At 50.2% G+C, this 21,804-nt stretch overlaps 1 protein-coding gene across 7 annotated transcripts in view; it reads right to left on the reverse strand.

Annotated features, from left to right (window-relative positions):
• Positions 1 to 21,804, reverse strand: part of PUM1 (pumilio RNA binding family member 1) — a 91,418-nt gene that overhangs the window by 51,764 nt on the left and 17,850 nt on the right. For 5 of the 7 annotated variants that reach the window (XM_084222645.1, XM_084222642.1, XM_084222644.1 and 2 more), the window contains 4 exons: positions 18,958 to 19,026; positions 10,276 to 10,384; positions 6,930 to 7,108; positions 4,934 to 5,100 (listed from right to left, as the gene is read on the reverse strand). In XM_084222645.1, coding sequence (XP_084078771.1) covers positions 4,934 to 5,100; positions 6,930 to 7,108; positions 10,276 to 10,384; positions 18,958 to 19,026 — 524 coding nt within the window. The remainder of the gene's footprint in view (positions 1 to 4,933; positions 5,101 to 6,929; positions 7,109 to 10,275; positions 10,385 to 18,957; positions 19,027 to 21,804) is intronic. The other 2 variants (XM_084222643.1, XM_084222647.1) reach the window with 1 other exon arrangement.

Genomic DNA, 21,804 nt, shown 5'->3' on the forward strand with positions numbered 1-21,804 from the left:
GAAAGGGCAGGAGAGCTGCAGCCCTAACTGGGTACAGTGCTCTTGCTGCTGGGAAAGGGCAGGAGAGCTGCAGCCCTAACTGGGTACAGTGCTCCTGCTGCAGGGAAAGGGCAGGAGAGCTCCAGCCCTAACTGGGTGTGATGCTCCTGCTGTAGGGAATGGGCAGGAGAGCTCCAGCCCTAACTGGGTACAGTGATCCTGCTGGGAAAAAGGACAGGAGAGCTGCAGCCCTAACTGGGTACAGTGATCCTGCTGCAGGGAAAGGGCAGGAGAGCTCCAGCCCTAACTGGGTGTGATGCTCCTGCTGTAGGGAATGGGCAGGAGAGCTCCAGCCCTAACTGGGTACAGTGATCCTGCTGGGAAAAAGGACAGGAGAGCTGCAGCCCTAACTGGGTACAGTGATCCTGCTGCAGGGAAAGGGCAGGAGAGCTCCAGCCCTAACTGGGTGTGATGCTCCTGCAGGGAAAGGGCAGGAGAGCTGCAGCCCTAACTGGGTACAGTGATCCTGCAGGGAAAGGGCAGGAGAGCTCCAGCCCTAACTGGGTGTGATGCTCCTGCAGGGAAAGGGCAGGAGAGCTCCAGCCCTAACTGGGTACAGTGCTCCTGCAGGGAAAGGGCAGGAGAGCTGCAGCCCTAACTGGGTACAGTGATCCTGCAGGGAAAGGGCAGGAGAGCTCCAGCCCTAACTGGGTGTGATGCTCCTGCAGGGAAAGGGCAGGAGAGCTCCAGCCCTTGCTGGGTGCAATGCTCCTGCAGGGAAAAAGGGCAGGAGAACTCCAGCCCAGCATCCCACCCTGCAGGATGTGCTGGAGTACAGGAGGGAAAATAAAGTCATGGTCTGAAACAGTTCACCAAATTAATTCTATGGAGAAATTGATGTATTAAAAAAAAAAAATTAAAACCAGGAATGCTCCATCACACCCCCAGATGCTCCAGAACTGCCCAGAGGTGCTGGAGAGTACAGGATGGAAAATAAAAAATGGTCTGAAATAGTTCTCCATATTAATTCTATGCAGAAATTGATATATTTAAATAAAATAAAAATTAAAACCAGGAATGCTCCATCATACCCCCAGACCCTCCAGAACTGCCCAGAGGTGGTGGAGTATAGGACGGAAAATAAAAAATTGGTCTGAAACAGTTCACCAAATTAATTCTATGGAGAAACTGATGTATTTAAATAAAATAAAAACTAAAACCAAGAATGCTCCATCACACCTCCAGACCCAGCAGAACTTCTTGGAAGTGTTGTAGAAGAGAGGGGGAAAAATAGAGATGGTCTGAAATAGTTAATTCTACTGAAAAATTGGTGTATTTCCAAAAAAAAAAACCCAGGAATACTCCATCCCAACATCACACCCCAAACCCACCAGAACTGCTTGGAGGTGTTGGAGTAAAAAGGGGAAAAAATAAAAAAGATTCTCTGAAATAGTTCAGTGAGTGAATTCTACTGAGAAATTGATGGATTTAAAAAAATTAACAAAAAATAAAACCAGGAATGCTCCAGCCCAGCATCACAGCAGCAAAACACCCCCAGTTGCAGAAGTGTTGTAGAAGACAAAAAAAAGAAAACTAAAGGGATGGCCTGAAATAGCTCCTGAAGTTAATTCTACACAGAAGTTGATGTATATAAAAAAATAAAAGCTGGAATGCTCCAGCCCAGCATCAGAGCCACCAGAAGTGCCTGCAGGTGGTGTAATAAAGGGGGGATAAGTAAAAAACATGGGCTGAAATAGCTCCCTGAATTAATTCTACAAAGAAATTGATGGATTTTAAAAACAAACCAAAAAAACCCCTACAACTCCCAGTGCCCAGCCTCAAACACCTGTTACAGCAAAAAGGTAAAAAATTCAGTTTCTGTTTTCTTCTCAACTGGGTCAGACAGAACAAGCCACAATCTCCCAAAATACTTCTATTTAATAGAATATTTGGGGATTTTTAACTGTGTGGAGCTCTGGCACCAAACCTCACTTAACACCACTCTAAGGCAGCTGCCCTGGGCTCCTGATCACCCAAACAAGGACTGCACTTCATGGCTATGCTTCATATCCATGGCAGAGCCAGGAATGGGCATTTCCCAGCACTTTGCTGGGCTGCTACATTTTATTTTACCATTTCTTTGGCTTCTCCAGTATTCCTACAGGCCATGAAGAACCACAAGAGATGCAGAAATGAGCAAGGAACACAAATGTATGAACAGCATCAAGGGCCACAAAAGAGAGGAAAAAAAAGGATTTTTCAGGAGGTTTTCACCTCTGCAGAGCTGCAAGGAACAAACCCAAAGCCCCAGCTGTGGTGGGACAGGACAGGAGCAGAGCCAACACTTCCCACGGGGGCTGCCAGGGGAATCCCACACAGAGGATTAAAAACGGCTGGGAAGGTCACCAGGATCACACCCAGCCCTGAGCTCTCAGGTGTTCCCACCTCTGCCCCTGAGGACATTTAGAACACCCTGGGCACATCACAGGATGGAAAATCCTTCCCAGAAGCATCGAGTGCATGGGCAGGTTTGGCACTGGGCCGATTGCACAGGGATGTGTCACTGACATATTTTATGAAAATCCTTTCTCTAGGATTTTTCTCCTGAGAAGCCTCAGAAAAGAAATGTAAACAACAATAATCTGATGGCTGTGGGATGTGGTCTGGAGATGGTTTACCAAGGTGCATCTTTGATTGGTCGCATGTGAATTGTTTCTACTTGATGGACAATCCCAGTCCAGCTGTGTCGGGACTCTGAGCAGTCACAAGGTTTTATATTTATTCCTTTCTAGCTTTCTGATGTCTTTATCTTTCTTTAGTATAGTTTTAGTATATCATTTTCTTTTAATATAATATCATAAAATAATAAATCAGCCTTCTGAAACATGGAGTCAAGATTCTCATCCCTTCTCTCATCCTGGGGACCCTCAAACAGCACCACAGGGATGCCCAGAGCCAGGGGCTGCTCTGCTCCTCACCCCCCAGTGAGGGGCTGGGGGACACAGGGAGGGTGACACAGCTGGGACAGCTGATCCCAACTGACCCAAGAGGTTTTATAAAAGAGATTTGATCATTCATTTATCAAATCATCTGGACCAGATAACGGAAGGAGTTTGTCACACTGGGGGTGGGCAGGGGCTGGGCTGGAATTGCCAGAGCAGCTGGGGCTGCCCCTGGATCCCTGGCAGTGCCCAAGGCCAGGCTGGACATTGGGGCTGGAGCACCTGGCACAGGGGGAGGTGTCCCTGGGCTGGAAGGAGCTGGCATTGAAGATCCCTTCCCACCCAAACCACTCTGGCATTCAGATTCCTGAATCCAGGATGAGAACCAGGAGCAAAGCCCATTGCAGCAAATGGATCCAGGAAAGGAAATAATGATTTGCTGGAAGGTTCCAGGTGCCCCAGGGCTATTTCCCACAGGGGGTTTGTAGCCTGGCAAGGCCTGGTTGGAGAGGTTTGGGCTCTCCCAGGGTGCCCAGAGCAGCTGGGGCTGCCCCTGGAGCCCTGGCAGTGCCCAAGGCCAGGCTGGAGCACCTGGGACAGTGGGAGGTGTCCCTGGATGGATTTAAGATCCTTTCCAGCCCAACCCACTCTGGGATTCTGTGATATCCCAGCCCACACAGCACCCAGAGCTGAGGGAACAGGAAGGGGAGGGTGTTTGGGGGGGATGGTGTTTGGTCTTCATCAGTCCCTGTCACAGAATCCCAGACTGGGTCAGGCTGGGAGGACCTCATGGGGTCACTGGTGCCCCTCCCTGCTCCAGCAGGGCCATCCCAGTGCTCAGGGCACAGCAGAGTGTCCATGTGGCTCTGGAGTGTCCCAGGCAGGAGACTCCAGCCCCTCTCTGGGCACTGCCCAGGGCAGTTCTGCCTCCTGGGCAGGGGCAGCTCCTGGGCTCAGCCCTGCCCGTGGCTCTGGGGCCATGGCTGGGCCTGGAGCAGAGCCTGGGGCTGCCCTGACCTCTGCACACAGGGACAGACAGACAGGGACACACAGGGACGGACAGACAGGGACACACAGGGATGGACAGGGGTGGACAGGGATGGACAGACAGGGACACACAGGGATGGACAGACAGGGACACACAGGGATGGACAAAGACAGACAGGGATGGACACACAGGGACAGACAGGGACAGACAGGGGTGGACAGACAGGGACGGACAGGGATGGACAGGGACAGACAGGGATGGACAAGGACAGACAGGGATGGACAAGGACAGACAGGGATGGACAAGGACAGGCAGACAGGGACACACAGGGATGGACAGGGGTGGACAGGGATGGACAGACAGGGACACACAGGGATGGACAGGGACACACAGGGATGGACAGGGACACACAGACAGGGACACACAGGGATGGACAGGGACACACAGACAGGGACACACAGGGATGGACAGGGACACACAGACAGGGACACACAGGGATGGACAGGGACACACAGACAGGGACACACAGGGATGGACAGGGACAGACAGGGCTGAGGGCCCCTCTCAGCTGGGGCTTCCCTCCAGGCTGAGCAGCCGCAGCTCCCTCAGCCTTTCCTGGGCAGGGAGATGCCCCAGTGAGCCCAGTGGAGCCCGGCTTCCCTGGGAATGGGGTCCCTGACAGCTTCCCTGGGAATGGGGTCCCTGACAGCTTCCCTGGGAATGGGGTCCCTGACAGCTTCCCTGGGAATGGGGTCCCTGACAGCTTCCCTGGGAATGGGGTCCCTGACCCCTTCCCTGGGATGTGCTCCATGGATTCCTGCCTCAGCTTCACTTCCAGGCCCAGTTTTTCCTTCCCCCATTCAAATGTTCCCACCTCAGCCCACAAATTTTCACTTTTTCCCCTCTGATTCTCCCCCATGGCACTGCAAGGGATGCAGTGAGAGCCGGGAGGGGCTGAGCTCAGACCCCAGCAGTGATTATTATTATTATTAATTAATTAATTACCAAGCACCCATGCACATACCTGAAGTCTTTGACGTCGGCGTCGATCCCGTTCTGAACAGGCAAACCATTGGATTTATCCATCACATCCCCCTCCTCCTTCAGATCTCCCAATTTATCTCCATCAAACGTGCCCTTGCTTTTCTTATCCCCTTTGTCATTCTCATCACTCTCTGCATCCCTTGGCCCCTGGGCAAAAGAGACATTGTTTTAATAAGCTGAGTTTTCAGATCAATTTTCCTGTTACCCCAAGATGGTAACAAATCAAAGACACATGTCACCAGAAAAGAAGCCACTTGTAAACATTAATTCCTACCAAAAAAATAAGCTAAAAATGCAAAATATTCAATAAGGGAATTAGCTCTCAGTCTTCCAAGAGGTGTTTCATCTCTTCAGGTTTCTTCATTTACTAACTCAAGGCTTGCTTTTTAGGCTCTAAAAATCCCATCCCAAAATAATTTTAAGGAATTCTCTTTCTAGATGGGACTTAAGCACTTCAAAATCAACACCAGCAAATGCTGCAGGGGCATAAAGTGAATTAGTGCCTCTCTGAAGTGCCTGGCTCAGTGTCAGACACAGCTCTTGACTGGACAAGTGTTTGAAAATCACCTCAGTTTTGGAGGCTTCAGTCGTGAACTCCAAAGCACAGCTCATATAAAAACACTCAAATAAATCACTGCCTCAATCATTAGTCCCTGTAATTCTGCAGCACATTTCTTTGGGAGAAAAGGGGAGGAAAAAAAAGATTAAAAAAAAGGATTTCTGTTCTGCTGAGCATTCCATGAGTGGTGTTACATCTGCAGCGTGCCTGCATTTTATTGCACTTGGGAGGAGAATAAAGGGTGATGATGCCTGGGGCAGCGTTTTGAACAACAAAAGGGAGAGGAAAAACAACATAATTTATGATAAAAACCAGCAAGGGGCATATAAACATATTTATCAGAGGCAGCTTTGGTGCTGTCACAGGGACAGACATCCAAAGCCTGCCTTCCACTTGACTGGAGGGAGAAGTGCTCTGCACACAGCATTTCTGCCCCTATCCACTGAACCCTTCCCTCACCCTCTCTGACTGGAGGGAGAGATTTTCCACTCACATTTAGAGAAAAATAAAATTGTTCTGAAAGCAAAAATTTTTGGGGTTGCTTCTAAAAGAAAATAGAATTAGGTTTCCTTAATATTACTTGGAAATGCCACCTGTAAATCCAACCCCAAACAAGGGGTGCTCAGCAGTGACAGCTCTGTCACCACTGTCACTCTGATTGTGCTGAGAAGCAAACCCTGACCTCCAGCTGGGATAAACTGGCTCCTTGTCCTGAGTGCTCACACCCCAAAAATCCTCCCTGCTCTCCCAGGGCTCTCCCAGGTCCTTGGGCAGCCTCTGATGAGGGCCAGCAACCCCAGCAGGGCTGAGGGCAGCAGCCAAAGGAGGCTCTCCCACATTTCTGGAGCCCTTTCCCCACTCCAGGCTGGACTTGATGCCAGCTCTCCCCACAGCCAGGAACTGGAGGCTGTGCCCCTTCCCCAGGTGCCATTCCCCATGGGAAACAACCTGCCCAGCAAGCCCAGCTGGGAAACACATCCAGCCACAAGCAGGAGCTCCAGGGAAGGGTGGCTGCCACCAATCTATTTGTTAGGGGGGGTTTATCCCAAAAAATAGCACGAGGAAAACCTCCAGGACAAGGATGAACATTATGCCATGAGAGTTATCAGCAGGTGAAGGGTCTGGAGCTGGAATCAGCACCGAGGCAGCCACAGGCCCAGTGCAGCTTTGTGGGACCTTTCCCAAGGATTAGCTTGGATGGGCTCTTTCTGCTGGGGGCTTTTCCAAGGATCCAGGGAATGCCAGCACCTTCCCACCTCCCACCCCACTCCCCCAAGCCAAGCACTGAACCTGCCCTGTTTGAGGGAAGAGCTCAGCTGAGAGCAGAGTGAAACCTCTGCCCTAGAAATGATTCACCAGCAAGCAAACCAAGCAGCAAGGGCAGGAAAGAACAGAGCTGAGGCAATGAGACACTTACAAATGCTCCTTTCCTCAGGCAGGAGTCTCCAGGAGATGAGCTCAGCACATACTCCACCATGCTCACCCCCAGCCCTCCGCTCTCAGAGCGTGGGGACAGCACAGAGTTCACTTCACTGTTCACATGGAAGCCCTGCCCAGGTCTTCTCTGCACCATAATTGGCTGGGAAACAGAGTGATCTGGAACAGAAACATGGGAAACTCTCACAAGCAGATCCAACTATTCAAAGGAGGCAAATTAAATCATTCAATATGTACTCCCCAGGGGCTTATTTGCACTCAGAAGTGCCAACTTGGCGATTCTGCTGATGTCCATTAGTTAAACCAGAATGGCTTTCTCATTTTTTAAATACTACAACGTGTAAACCTGCAAGTGAGAGCTAGGTTTAAAATCTAAACTTATAAAATGTCAGAAATTTAGGACTAATTAAAGGTTGCAATTAAAATTCCAAAGGTTTAGTTTTTAGTTTTAGTACAACTCTTGCATTAGTACAGTGAAACAAGTTTTGGCTTGTCATTTAAAACATGATCCTGCTGCTCCACCAGCCCTGTGCCCTTTGTTCCACCAATTGCTGTGGTCATGTCAGGATCAGAGATTTTTTTTTTGGCTGCTCTTTCCTCAAGGAAAGGTTTCTGAGGAGTTCATTTCTCCTTCTTCATCCCCCTGTCCTCCTGCACCTCCCCAGCCCTTTGCCATCCCTGAGGCTTTGAGATCCAACCAGGACGGACTTGGGGGCTCCAAATCCTGCTGGGCTCTGCAAAAATCCCTGCCTGGGGAGGAGAGAGTGACCCCAAAAGGAAAGGGGGAAAAGGAAAGGGGGAAAAGGAAGGGGGGAAAAGGAAGGGGGGAAAAGGAAGGGGGGAAAAGGAAGGGGGGAAAAGGAAAGGGGGAAAAGGAAAGGGGGAAAAGGAAAGGGGGAAAAGGAAAGGGGGAAAAGGAAAGGGGGAAAAGGAAAGGGGGAAAAGGAAAGGGGGAAAAGGAAAGGGGGAAAAGGAAAGGGGGAAAAGGAAAGGGGGAAAAGGAAAGGGGGAAAAGGAAAGGGGGAAAAGGAAAGGGGGAAAAGGAAAGGGGGAAAAGGAAAGGGGGAAAAGGAAAGGGGGAAAAGGAAAGGGGGAAAAGGAAAGGGGGAAAAGGAAAGGGGGAAAAGGAAAGGGGGAAAAGGAAAGGGGGAAAAGGAAAGGGGGAAAAGGAAAGGGGGAAAAGGAAAGGGGGAAAAGGAAGGGGGGGAAAGGAAAGGGGGGGAAAAGGAAGGGGGGGAAAAGGAAGGGGGGGAAAAGGAAGGGGGGGAAAAGGAAGGGGGGGAAAAGGAAGGGGGGGAAAAGGAAGGGGGGGAAAAGGAAGGGGGGAAAGGAAAGGGGGGGAAAGGAAAGGGGGGGAAAGGAAAGGGGGGGAAAGGAAAGGGGGGGAAAGGAAAGGGGGGGAAAGGAAAGGGGGAAGGGGTTCTCTGCTCCTGGCAACAGGCAGGGAATCAAAAGCAGCAGGCAGCAGGTCTGGGAATTGCCAGGAGCTGGTGGGATGTGGAAGGAACATCAACACCCAAGGACTGGGTGTTGACACTGGAGCCTCCTCACAAAGCAGGTGAAGGAATTCCATCCTCTCACTGCTCCTGGCTAAACCTCCTTCCTTTTCCCATCAGTGTGGCCTCAAAGGGACTCGGGCTGGGGAGATTTTTTGGGCAAAAATCTTCCAAAAAGAGGAGAAGCCAGTTTTAACCCAGCACTGCTGCCCAACTCTGTGTCCCCAGGAGGGGAAGGAAGGGCAGGACTGCAGCTTTGAGCTGGGCTGGCTTTGAAGGGTCTAAATCCACAACTTTGGGGTGGAGTAAAACCCCAAATCCTCGTGGGAGGCCTGCAGTGCCTCCTCTGGGCAGGGATGGAGAAGAAGGGATGGAGCCAAGGAAGATCCAGGCCTCACCTGGATGGACTGGGGGGATTGTGGGGGAAAAAAGCTGCCAAAAAAAAAGGGAAAAGTTGGTTTTAACCCAGCACTGCTGCACCAGGAGTGAAAGGAAGGGCAGGACTACAGCTTGTATTTTTTTGAACTTCTGAAAAGCCTTTAAAGGCTCCAAATGCACAGCTCTGAGGCAGAGGAGTGAAAGCCCAAATGCAGCAGGGCATCCTGTGGGAGGGATGGAGCCAGGGAGGATCCAGGCTCCCCATGCTATGGGGCTGCAGGGACTGGGGGGTGTGGGGAGCAGAGCCCTCGGGTGCTGCTCCTTTATTCTGGGGGAGCCAAAGGGAAACTTCCAGACACTCAGGGCTCTGAGAGCTGTGGGATGAATGGGAACCAGCACAGGGAGGGATGGGAAGGGCCTAGGGGAGAAAATCCCAAGCTCAGCTGGTCCCAAAGCCTGGCTCAGCCCTAATCCCCCTCAGCCCCAGGCTGGACTAAGCCAGGTACGAGGTGCTCCCGAGGGGGGACAGGCAGCAACCGCCCAAAATCCCCCCAGGGCCCAGACTGACCCAGCCAGGCACATCTGGAGAAGCTCTGTCCTCTTTTCATGGCCATTTTTCAATGGAAATAATAAAACAAGGCCTTATCACTACTTTAAAAATGGGTATTTTACCACAGTGAGGTAAGAGCCATTTCCTGGGAGCTGTAGCAGACCCAGCTGAGCTCCAGGAGCAGATCCATGCCACAGAAACCATGGACAGAACAAATCAAAGGTCAGCATTTCAAACCCAGCACTTGCAGGTTGTTTCTTTTTTTCTAAAACCAACCTGAATATTCTCCCCCAAAGTTCAAAATCAGGGAGAGTCTCTGAGCCAAGAACAAAATCTTTGGCAGATAAAAATCAATATTCATTCAAAATCTCCTTGTTTTCCTTTTTAAACTGAATGTTGCTCTCCCATCAAGTCCAAAATCAGGGACAGTCTCTGATGCAAGAACAAAATCTTTGGCAGATTTAACTCAACACTAATTCAAAACATCATTTTAATTTTTTTTAACTGAATGGTGGGTTTTGGTTGGTTGGTTTAGTATTTAAAAAATGAAGGGATTTTTTTTATTCATCTTGTTGTCCAAGACCTTTGTTCAAACTTTCAGCTGATTCATCCCAAGGCAGAAAACACATCAGAAACTGAAATTTTAAGGGTAATTTAAGGTTTTTAAGCAGATAGACATGAATTTACACATATTCACATTACACAATGTTCTGACATCCATAAATATCCTGATTTTATCACAAAGCAAAGTGAGGTTTTCTATTTGTTTTTTATTATATAAGCCAGATGTGTTTTTGAATCTTTTCAGAGCTGTGTCATCCAGCCTGGCCACGGACTTTGAGTAAATAAATTGCACATTTCTGTATTCAACCCCAGCTAAATTAAGGAAATAATTGAGCTACCTGATGTTCCCCAAGCACTGTCTCTCCACTGATCTCCCAGAAATATCCCTTTTGGTCCATCTTTGCTGGAATCATCAGATTCCCAAAACTTTTTACCCGGCAACAGCTGCTGCAATTAAAAAAAAAAAACAAAACAAAACAAAAAACAAACAAACAAAAAAAAAGAACAAAACAAAGCAAAGCATGATTAAAATAAGTATAAAATGCAAACATAAACCCCATAAGCGTTTTCCTTCTATCAGGTACCAACTATTAAACACCACTGAGATAATCAAATATTTACATCTCCCAGGTGAGGGAACAATTGCATCTCCCCATTGCTGATTGTCCTCCCAGCTCCAGGAACTCCCCACACATCAGACACTCTCCCAGACACTCTCCAGCCTCTCTGCACTCACAAGGAAAATAAAGGAGGGGGAAAATATTGTGAGTTTTCCTGAGCTCACCAGGGAACAAATTCCTACCTCCCAATGGGAGCTGCTGCTGGAGGGACAGGAAATCAGGGGTAGGAAAGCTCAGCAATTCCCATTCCTCCTTCTGCTGGGGACTCTGGTGCTGCAGGGGCTCTTTGGGAACACTGCTGGGAGGGAGGGCAGCACCTGCCACGTGTGGAATGGGACAGAGCCACCCTGAGCCCCTGGGAATGGGACAGAGCCATCCTGGGGCTGGGACTGCCCAGGAGAAGCTCCCTGGGAATGGGACAGAGCCATCCTGGGATTGGGACAGCCCAGGAGAAGCTCCCTGGGAATGGGACAGAGCCATCCTGAGCCCCTGGGAATGGGACAGAGCCATCCTGGGGTCCAGGAAAAGCTCCCTGGGAATGGGACAGAGCCATCCTGAGCCCCTGGGAATGGGACAGAGCCATCCTGGGGTCCAGGAAAAGCTCCCTGGGAATGGGACAGAGCCATCCTGGGGCTGGGACAGCTCAGGGGTCCTGGCTCTGGAGGTGGCAGAGAGAACAGCTGCTCTGGGAATCCCAGCCCAGCCCCTGCCCACCCTGCCAGGGAACAATTCCCAATTCCCAAGATCCCATCCAGCCCTGCCCTCTGGCACTGGCAGCCATTCCCTGGCTCCTGTCCCTCCATCCTTGTAAAATCCCTCTCCTGGATCCTTCCTCCTATTCTTTAGGGGGTTTGGGGACAGCTTCACCAGGAATCATCTCCACAGGGAATTCCAGGCCCTGAGGTGGCAAGGGGACAATACCCCAGTAATCCTCTGGCTGGGATGGATGGAATTCCCAGCAGCACATTCACAGCAAATTAACCATGAAATGAGCCTTGCCTCAAGCTGGGATAAAACTCAAGGTACTGAAGATGAAAAGAACCTGAATGTGCCTGAAATTACCAAGGAAGAAACAAGAATCATCAGTTCTGGGGATCTTCCCTCTGGATCGGGAGTGGTGATAAATCCTGATTGGTATCTGTTTCAATACCCTGACTGATAGCAAATTAAATATCCTGATAACCACTTCAATATCTCGATTTGGTATCAAATTCCATGCCCTGACTGAAATCAAATTCAATATCCAGACTGATACCAGCTCCTGCTGATAACTCCAGCAGCAGAAGTGCAAATCTAAGGCTGAACTTGAGGAGTAAATCAGCTGCTGGATGCAGAGGAAGCAGCAAGAACTGATTTCACAGCTCCTGTGAGCTGGTTTAAAGCACAATCACAAAGTTGCGCTCTCGTTTCCTCCCCAGCTCAACAAAGAGCTGTTTGTTTACAAAACCAATCAGTCTGCAGTGATTTCAGACAGGATTTCTCTTCACACCCTCAACATGGTGCAGGCTGCTTGAGGATAAAAGCAGGGACCTTGCCCCATGCTCCCTGTTCTGCCATCCCAAAATAACCCCAAAAGGGAGGGCAGGAGGTGCCATGGGCAGCAATCATTCCCAAACACAGATGATCCTGGGCCTCCATCTGCACCGGGAGGGAGGGAAAAGCCAAGGCACTGCTCTCCAGTATTTATAAACATCAACACACATAAGGAGTCTTGCAAAGTCTTTTTAAGCTTCTGTTGTTCCCATATTTCTTCAAATGCAGCTATTTGTTCTCCTGCTCTTGCCACAGTGCAGAAATAACAACTCCCCTCATGGCATTGCAAGGAATTTTGAACAGAAAGCAGCACAAACTGATTAAACTGAATTTCAGCTGCAATTAAAACACTTCCCATTTCCCCTGACAACACCTCACGGTGCAGGACACAAAATGTTCTGCAGCCACAGCTCCAATCATGGAATCCCAGAACTGTCTGGGTGGGAAGGATCTTAAACCCCACCCAGTGCCACCCCTGCCCTGGCAGGGACACCTCCCCCTGTCCCAGGTGCTCCAGCCTGGCCCTGGGCACTGCCAGGGCTCCAGGGGCAGCCCCAGCTGCTCTGGGCACCCTGGGAGAGCCCAAACCTCTCCAACCAGGCCTTGCCAGGCTACAAACCCCCTGTGGGAAATAGCCCTGGGGCACCTGGAACCTTCCAGCAAATCATTATTTCCTTTCCTGGATCCATTTGCTGCAATGGGCTTTGCTCCTGGTTCTCATCCTGGATTCAGGAATCTGAATGCCAGAGTGGTTTGGGTGGGAAGGGATCTTCAATGCCAGCTCCTTCCAGCCCAGGGACACCTCCCCCTGTGCCAGGTGCTCCAGCCCCAATGTCCAGCCTGGCCTTGGGCACTGCCAGGGATCCAGGGGCAGCTCCAGCTGCTCTGGCAATTCCAGCCCAGCCCCTGCCCACCCTGCCAGGGAACAATTCCCAATTCCCAAGATCCCATCCAGCCCTGCCCTCTGGCACTGGCAGCCATTCCCTGGCTCCTGTCCCTCCAGGCCTTGTAGAAATCCCTCTCCTGTATCCCTGAGAGAAAAATCATGGAATTGCTAAGGTTGGAAATGACTCTGTTCTGCTCATTCTTTCCTGTCTCTGCCCTGCCCTGCAGGGCCCAAACCCCTCTCATCCTTTATTTCTACTTGGGAAGAAATCCCTCCCTGGGAGGGTGGGCAGGGGCTGGGCTGGAATTGCCAGAGCAGCTGTGGCTGCCCCTGGATCCCTGGCAGTGCCCAAGGCCAGCCTGGAGCACCTGGGACAGTGGGAGGTGTCCCTGGGGTGGAACTGGGTGGGCTCTGAGATCCCTCCCCACCCACAGCACTCCGCGCTGCTCCCACACCCGGGGCTGTACCGGCACTTCCTGCTGGAGAGGGATCTGCAGCTAATCCAGCCCTGCCCTCCTTGCCCTGCTCTCCTCTACCCCTTTCCTAAGGAACACAAAACCTTTACCAGCACAGTCCTGCACAACTGCACCCCGACACCTTCTGAATTTTGCAGTGGCTCACACACAAGGCTCACATAACATTTTAATTCTCACTGTCTCCTGCACACACCCCAGCCCTGGTGCCTCCAGTTTAACCCTTCCCCACCAGAAGCACCAAGTTTCCAACTGGAAGTTCTGCACCATCAGCAGAAACAAACAGAAGAGAGAAGTTTATCTCACACTGAGATTCCAGATCTATTTACAGATATCAGGGAACCCCAAAGCCAATATTAACAGATGCTAACAAGGGGAGGGGGCTTTGTTCTGTCAAGTGCTGCTCCAACCAACACAGAGCATTAGCAAGCAGCAATCATCTGCAATTATGCAACAGGCTGCTAAGACAATGAATTTTTCCTCAGGGAAAGCTGTCAGTTGCAATGGAAGAAAAAAAAAGGGTATTTTAAGTGACTCTCAGTCAGTTCTGCAGGTTGGAAATTTCAAAAGAACAAGCAGTGGTTTAGAATCAGAGTTGTTTATTCATTCCCTGGTTTTTATTAAAATTGACCCTATCCAGTATGAAAATAATCCTGCTAAGCCCTCTTACAAAGGACTTACCAGTAAGGCCAATATTCAATTTGGCAGAGCAGGGAGGAGGGGAGGACTTACCCATCATCAACAAAAGCAATTCTTCCAGCAGCCAGGGCACAGAGATCCCACTGAGATGGGATTATGAATTAGACAAATTAAGAAAACTGATCCCCCTCAGCCAAGGCAAATATTAAGATAAAAGCAGCCATCTGTGCAGTGCAGAACTGGGTTTGTGTGCAGCAACAGGTAGGGAAGGCAGAGCGGGTGTACGGGTCCTGCTTTGTACTGCAGATGTTATCTGTGGGCAGCCCTGCACAGGGAGGGGAGAACCTGGCAGCAGTGCCAGCAATGCCAGCCCTGCACAGCCCTGGGACACCCCTGCACATCCCCAGGACGGCCCTGGCACTGCCCTGGCACTGCCCTGGGACAGCCCCTGGCACTGCCCTGCAAGGAACGGGCATTCCCTGCCCGCTCTGGGACACACCGCTCACAGCTCTGGGGAGAGAAGAGGAAAAGGAGCACAGGATTGGAAATGTCTGACATTCCTTGTGCTCCTGCTCAGGCTGCTCACAGCCCTGCCCTGAGCTTTCCTGAAGTGCCAGGGGAGCTGCTGTGGCACCATCACCAACCTTGCTCCACTGTTCCCATCTCCATCCTGATCCCACTGTTCCCATCTCATCCTGATCCCACTGTTCCCATCTCCATCCTGATCCCACTGTTCCCATCTCCATCCTGATCCCACTGTTCCCATCTCCATCCTGATCCCACTGTTCCCATCTCCATCCTGATCCCACTGTTCCCATCTCCATCCTGATCCCACTGTTCCCATCTCCATCCTGATCCCACTGTTCCCATCCCATCCTGATCCCACTGCTCCCATCTCCATCCTGATCCCACTGCTCCCATCTCCATCCTGATCCCACTGCTCCCATCTCCATCCTGATCCCACTGCTCCCATCTCCATCCTGATCCCACTGCTCCCATCTCCATCCTGATCCCACTGCTCCCATCTCCATCCTGATCCCACTGCTCCCATCCCCATCCCGATCCCACTGCTCCCATCCCCATCCTGATCCCACTGCTCCCATCTCCATCCTGGCTCCACTCCCATCTTCAGTGCTGCCAGTGCTGGGGAAACTGAAAAACCCAACCCAAACATTATTCCCAACTGCCAATGAATCATAAATTTATGGGGCCAATAAATCATGCATTTATGGGAATACAGCACATCAGTAGCATGGGAAGCAGAGGCACAGGGGTTTCGTTTGGAGTGGTTTTTTTTCCCTCATTTTTGTTTGGTTTGTGGTTGTTTTCTTTAATCCAGGTACAGAAGTGTCCAGCCCCAGTCTCACCACCACTGGGATTGTGTCCCTCTGCAGGGGTTTCTCCAGAACATACCCAGCTGCACCATTAACCATGGACATGGGCATAGAATCATGGGATATCCTGAGCTGGAATATCCACAGGGATCACTGATCCAGCAACCCCACCCTGGGCATCCCTGGAGCTCTGGCAGCCTCGGGGCCGTGCCCATTCCCTGGGCAGCCCGGGCAGTGCCAGCAGCCTCTGGGGGAAGAACCTTGCCCTGATCTCCAGCCTGAGCTGCCCTGGCCCAGCTCCAGCTGCTCCCTGGCTGCTGTGCCCTATCCCTGTCCCTGCCCCTCCAGGTTCTGATGTCCCAGAGTTCCCCTCCAAGGATCCCCAGGGGCTGCAGGAATTTCACTGCCCACACTCAGTGAGCCCAGCACTGCCACCTGCAAGGGCAACAGCCCAGCAGTAATTAAACACTTTCAGTGAAATGCATAATTATTTCTTAGCAGCATTTCTCTTCCAGGGCAGGCTGCAATTCCCTGCTACCCCCAGTACTCCAGGTCTGAGTTAAGCACCTCCAGTTGCCTCATGGCTCTGTGTCCCCATCCTCCTCCCACCCTCGGGATTAAGTTTCACCAGCACCTCACCCAGCTGCTCCTGACTCCAGACACAGACTTTGCACAACCTACTCCAAATCCAAGGTCCCAAATGCCTGTCAGGGTTGGGGACAAACCCAACTGCACCTCAGAGCCCCTCTGTGCTGCCCACTGTCCCCAGAGACACTGCACCCATATTCCTGCTGCAAAGGGATATGAAACCCACGGGATTTCAGCAAGGAAAAGCAGACATGCAGCTGGGGGAGAAAGGGAACTTGCAGGGCTTGTGTTAAGGCAAAGATAAGGGTCAGGGCTGTGGGCTCAAGGGCCTGATGTGCTGGGCTGAGCCACAGCACCAAAATCCCACATCTGGAACTGCCAGACAAAGCTCCAAGGTGAGTTCTTCATCCCAGAGACCTGCCTGGACAAGGTGCTGGAACAGAGGGACAACATCCCCTACCCCCAGAGCTGCTCTCAGCATTCCTGATCATGGTCACTACCAACAGCACAAAGCTTTCACAGCTCAGAGTGGAGAAAAGGGGGCTCTGGCACCCTTTTCAATCCCTGCTTGAGAAAATATTGCACTTCCACTCGCTGGAAATTCGGGAGTGTGAGGCTGGGAGTCTGAGGATGGAAACAGCCCCAAGAGAGAAGAAAGTTGTGCAGGTTTTTAAAGTATTCTTAATGTTCCCAGATAAGGATATCTGTTGATCTCCAAACATTATCTACATTTTGAGAGCAGGATAGATAAGAGATTTAACTGTTTGACAGTGCTCTTTAAAAAACTGCTCTGATGTCTTCACAAACTTCTTCCATCACTGAAATTACAACGGTGCTTAACACGAAGCAAGGAAACTAGAAGATAAAAGAAATCTAACACAATGCAGAAATGCTCTTCCTCATCTTTCTCCACTATCAATTTTTGTCACTATCATTTATTTCAGACTCTGATTTTCTCCCCAAGTTTCCTTCTCATTCCAGGATTAGAAGGGGTGGAAACCACCAGTGCCTTGTTAAGGCATCTAAACTGCACAAAATCCAGGTGAGGAACATGGTCCTGAAAGGCAAAACAGATCCTGTGGGATCTCCTGAAATCAGCCTTGGAGAGACAGAGAAAAATTCAATGGGTAAAGAATGGAAACTGTGAGACTGAGGCAGAAAAACCCCAAGAGAAACAAGAAATAGTGGTTTAGCTGAAAGAGAAGGGTGATATGCCACCTTTCCCAGAAAATCCTGCTCACTCCAGCATGTGGAAAAGCCCAGTGACAAAAGGATGCCACTGCCAAAACTTTCTACATCACAGTTACAAGAAGAGGAAATAAATGAGTCATCACCGGGAGGCAAAGCTCCAAAACACAAACCCAAACTCGCTCCTCCCAGAAATGCCCAAATAAACCAAAAGCTGGGAGAACTCAGAATTTTTAGGAATTCCTTCAGGCATTCCAGCTCTGTGACCTTGCGTCCTGACAAGCAAACAAGTGCTGTGCTCACTGTGAACCTGCTCTCAGCCAGCCTGGGCTCTCTCTCTGGGAATGAACCTCCTGCCCAAATGAGGTGTCACAAACTCATCTCCTGAGAACATTCCCACCCCCAGCATTCCACAGGCAAGCTGCACATGGAGCACAGCAGCTGCTGTGTAGCAGCTTCAGGCAGGCTTTTAATGTCAGGTTTGCTCCTTTGAAAATCATTTTCACCTCCTCTTCATCAATAGTCTTGGGGTAAATGAAACCAACCTGGAGAAATGGATTTTCCTCTCAAGTCACATCAAAATCCAATCCTGGATTATGGTTTTCCACAGAAGAAAGGGGAGAGAAGGAAAGGGGGAGAGAAAGAAGGAAAGGGTGAGAAGGAAGACAGGGATGGAAAGCAGGGATGATGGAAGAAACAGGGGAAGGAAGGAAGTCTTTGACCTGAGAGAGGGCACCTCCCTATGAATCCCACCACACCACAGTCCTGGTTTGCTCTTATTCTCCAAAACAGCAACTTCAGGGTTCCAGGGGTTTTTATTTTTTACACCAGTGGCTCATGCACTGGGTAACAGACAGGATGGATTAAACATGGAGGAAATAAATTGGTCTGAGCTTGAGAGAAGCACCAGACTTGCATCAAGCTGAGCTGCTACACATGAACATCCTCCTACCAGACATGATTGTCTCCTCTGTCCTTCCACAAGGGACTTACTAAAGGCAGAATGAACCAGGCAAGGCAAAGTCTTTCCATCCAACTTCCAGGAACCTACAGGAACAAGCTATTCTTTCAGGTCACTCTAAAAACAGATAAATTCTTTTTTCCAAGAAAATCAGTGGGCATTTCCCCCTAAATCTGCCACCACCTTGCTGCTGTGAGAGATTAAATTGACTCGGGCTGGGGGTTTGTGAAGTTCCAGCTGCAGGCCCATTATCTGTGCCCTGCTCTTATCCCTCCTGCAGCCCTGGCTCACCCTGCCCAGTTACTCCAAAGCTTAAACACAGCCCTGGTCTTTCTGCAAGAGCCAAAAAAAGGTGAGCAGGACTGGAAACAGAGCAGCAGACAATGCCCCACAGCACAACGAGGTCTGAGCTCAGTGAATCCCAAAATAAACCTGCTCCAAGGGTTGGAACACCTGTCCCCAGCCAGATTTCGAGCTGTTGTTGTCCAGCCACTCTCTCCTGCTGGATGAGCCAACAGGTGGAAATTTAACTGTTCCTCCCTCTGAGACAGATTCCAGCCTGGCAGGTTTAGGACCTGGCAGGTTTAGGAGCTGGCAGGTTTGGGGCCTGGCAGGTTTGGGGCCTGGCAGGTTTGGGGTTGGATCAACCACACACACACATACACCCACACACAAACACCTCACAGGCAGAACAGAGAACCTTCAGCATCACAATCATCCCAGCAGCCTCAAAAAGCTGCTATTTCATTTCTTCCCCCTCCCAAAACACAGATTATTTTCTCCAGGCCTCTCACTTACCTCTCCCATAGCCCGTCCCTCCAGAGCCAGCGCTTGGAAATCGTGATTCAGTTCATCCATGGAACGCACCTGTTCACAGATGGGGAGAAGAGGCCATGAGGAAATGCTTTTCTTTGCTGCTGTTTTTATTATAATCACAGTTTATAGCCATTTTTCTGCTCCAGACTGAGAGCCTGTAACAAGGTCATGGAGGTCCAGAGGATGACTTACCTTTAACACTCCCAGCAGTTACAACATTTATATACTTTCATTATTATACACACACATGTATTATTACAGACAGATTTATTTCTGTGTGTTAGATTTATACATGCACAGGAAAGGAAGAACCAGCAATTACTTTTAAGACACACAAAGCCTTAACACAACCGTCTCTGCTTTTATTTCACAGCAGTTTCAGGTGAGGGAGTCAAGGCATAAGGAGCCAGCATCATTTCAGGTGGGAATCAAGAAAAATCTCCTGGCAACTTTACATTCAGGTTACACTGACATGAAGCAGAAAAAAACAACACTTTGATTTGATGAAAAATGAGTCATTTAGAGCAGAAAAATAAAGCATAAACGTGAAATTGTTGGATAAATAAACTGACAGAAGCATAGAATGGATCCACAAGGATGATCCAAGTCCAGCTCCTGTCCCTGCACAGACCCCCCCAACAATCCCACCCTGGGCATCCTGGGCTGGAATATCCACAGGGATCACTGATCCAGCTCCTGGATCCAACAACCCCACCCTGGGCATCCTGAGCTGGAATATCCACAGGGATCACTGATCCAGCTCCTGGATCCAACAATCCCACCCTGGGCATCCTGAGCTGCAATATCCACAGGGATCCCTGATCCAGCTCCTGGATCCAACAACCCCACCCTGGGCATCCTGGGCTGGAATATCCACAGGGATCACTGATCCAGCTCCTGGACCCACCCTGGGCATCCCTGGAGCTCTGGCAGCCTCGGGGCCGTGCCCATTCCCTGGGCAGCCTGGGCAGTGCCAGCAGCCTCTGGGGGAAGAACCTTGCCCTGATCTCCAGCCTGAGCTGCCCTGGCCCAGCTCCAGCCGTGCCCTGGCTGCTGTCCCTGTCCCAGAGCAGGAATCAATACCTGACATGGACTGGAAATGTTGACACTGCAGGAAAATCCTTCTCCTGCTTCTCATTCCCAAATCTCAGCTGCTGAGCACACAGGAGGAAGCAAATTCAAAAAGAAACCCCAACTCTGGACTCGAGGCCAAAGCCCAGCAGCTGAGCCACGTGCTGGGACTGGAGCAGGTGACTGTCCTCCCCTGCCCCACTCCAGTGTCCCAGCAGCCACCAACACCCTGCACAAGCAGCACAAGCTCCCCTCCTACTCAGTGTTTACTCACTCCCTGCAGCCCAGCAGGGCTGAGGCACCTCTCTGCTCAGTAGGGAGGAGTTTATAAAGTTTTTAAAAGGAGTTTCTAAAGCACTTTTAAATGAGTAATGCCCACACTGATCCAGGCTCCCTGCAGCATGCTGCAGGTTTACACACAGGGTTTAGTCCTGGCTCTGCACAGAGCCCTGCCAGGCCAAGGAAGGAGCTCAGCAACACCTGCTGGGTGAGCTGCAGGACAAAACAATCCCCAAAACTGTTCAGATGCCCATGGCCCACCAGTGACCAGCACTGCAATGTTACACCACCATCACTGACCTTAACCATGACTTCTGATGCTGCAGAACCACTTCCAGCAGGACCAAGACCTTGGGATTATGTTTTATTTCTCTTCTAAAATAATATTCTATAGATCTCATCTAAGGCAATATCTGGAGAATTCAACTAAGACAATACTCTGGAGATCTCAACTAATATAATATTCTGTAGATCTCAACTAAGACAGTATTTTATAGATCTCATCTAAGAATCAGACAGAAGAAAGCACCACATTAACCTCTAAAAATCCCCTTCAGTCTAAATTCTTCTATTCTGTGGCCATGATACTTTGCAAAAGATTAGTGGTATATTAGTGAATTATTTAATAGATATTTACATAATTTGCAAATCCTCAGGGGTCACTCACTCAGAATCCCAGTTTAAAAATCAAGTTAAAAATCTCTTGTTACTGTATCTCAGTTATTTTCAGTTCTGCCTCAGCCTTGCCACCTTTTGCATGACATTTGTCACATGGGCCACGGACACCAAGTGAAACCCTTTCCAAAACTGCAGCCACATGGGTTTCCTCCCCTGCCAGCTCCATTCCTGCTCTGCAGCTGACACAGCTCAGCTGCCTGGTGCCACACAAACGTCACTGGCACCAAATTCTTCCATGGAGAACTTCAAGCTGAACTCATGGAAAGTGCTGCAACCTCCAGATGTGCCAAACCACAACAGCTGGCAGAGAGCCAATTATTATTTCCATCAGACATCTGAGGAATGGAGAAGCTGCAGAGGGATTCAGAAGGTGATGTGAACTCACAGCTGCTGAAGTGATGTCCCAGCGAACCACAGAAGCCACGCAAAGACTGCTCAGAGTGTGTCCAGCAGCTTCCCCAAAACAAACCATCTCCCAGGGCTGGGTGCTGAGCTGTGGGAACCTCAAAACAAAGCTGCTGCAAAGATCCAATCACTATATTCCCAGCAAAATCCAAAAGCATATTCAGTGATATTTTAATCTGATTTGGTCAACATGGAATAGTTTGGGTAGGAAGGGGCATTAAAGCTCCTCCAGTGCCACCCCTGCCATGGGCAGGGACACCTCCCACTGCCCCAGGTTGTTCCAAGTCCTGTCCAACCTGGCCCTGAGCACTTCCAGGGGCAGCCACAGCTGCTCTGGGAATTCTATCCCAGCCCCTCCCCACCCTGCCAGGGAATCATTTCTCCCACATATATTTA

Source organism: Fringilla coelebs, assembly GCF_963513975.1.
Source record: "Fringilla coelebs genome assembly, chromosome: 28".
In the NCBI taxonomy this organism is placed as follows: domain Eukaryota; kingdom Metazoa; phylum Chordata; class Aves; order Passeriformes; family Fringillidae; genus Fringilla; species Fringilla coelebs.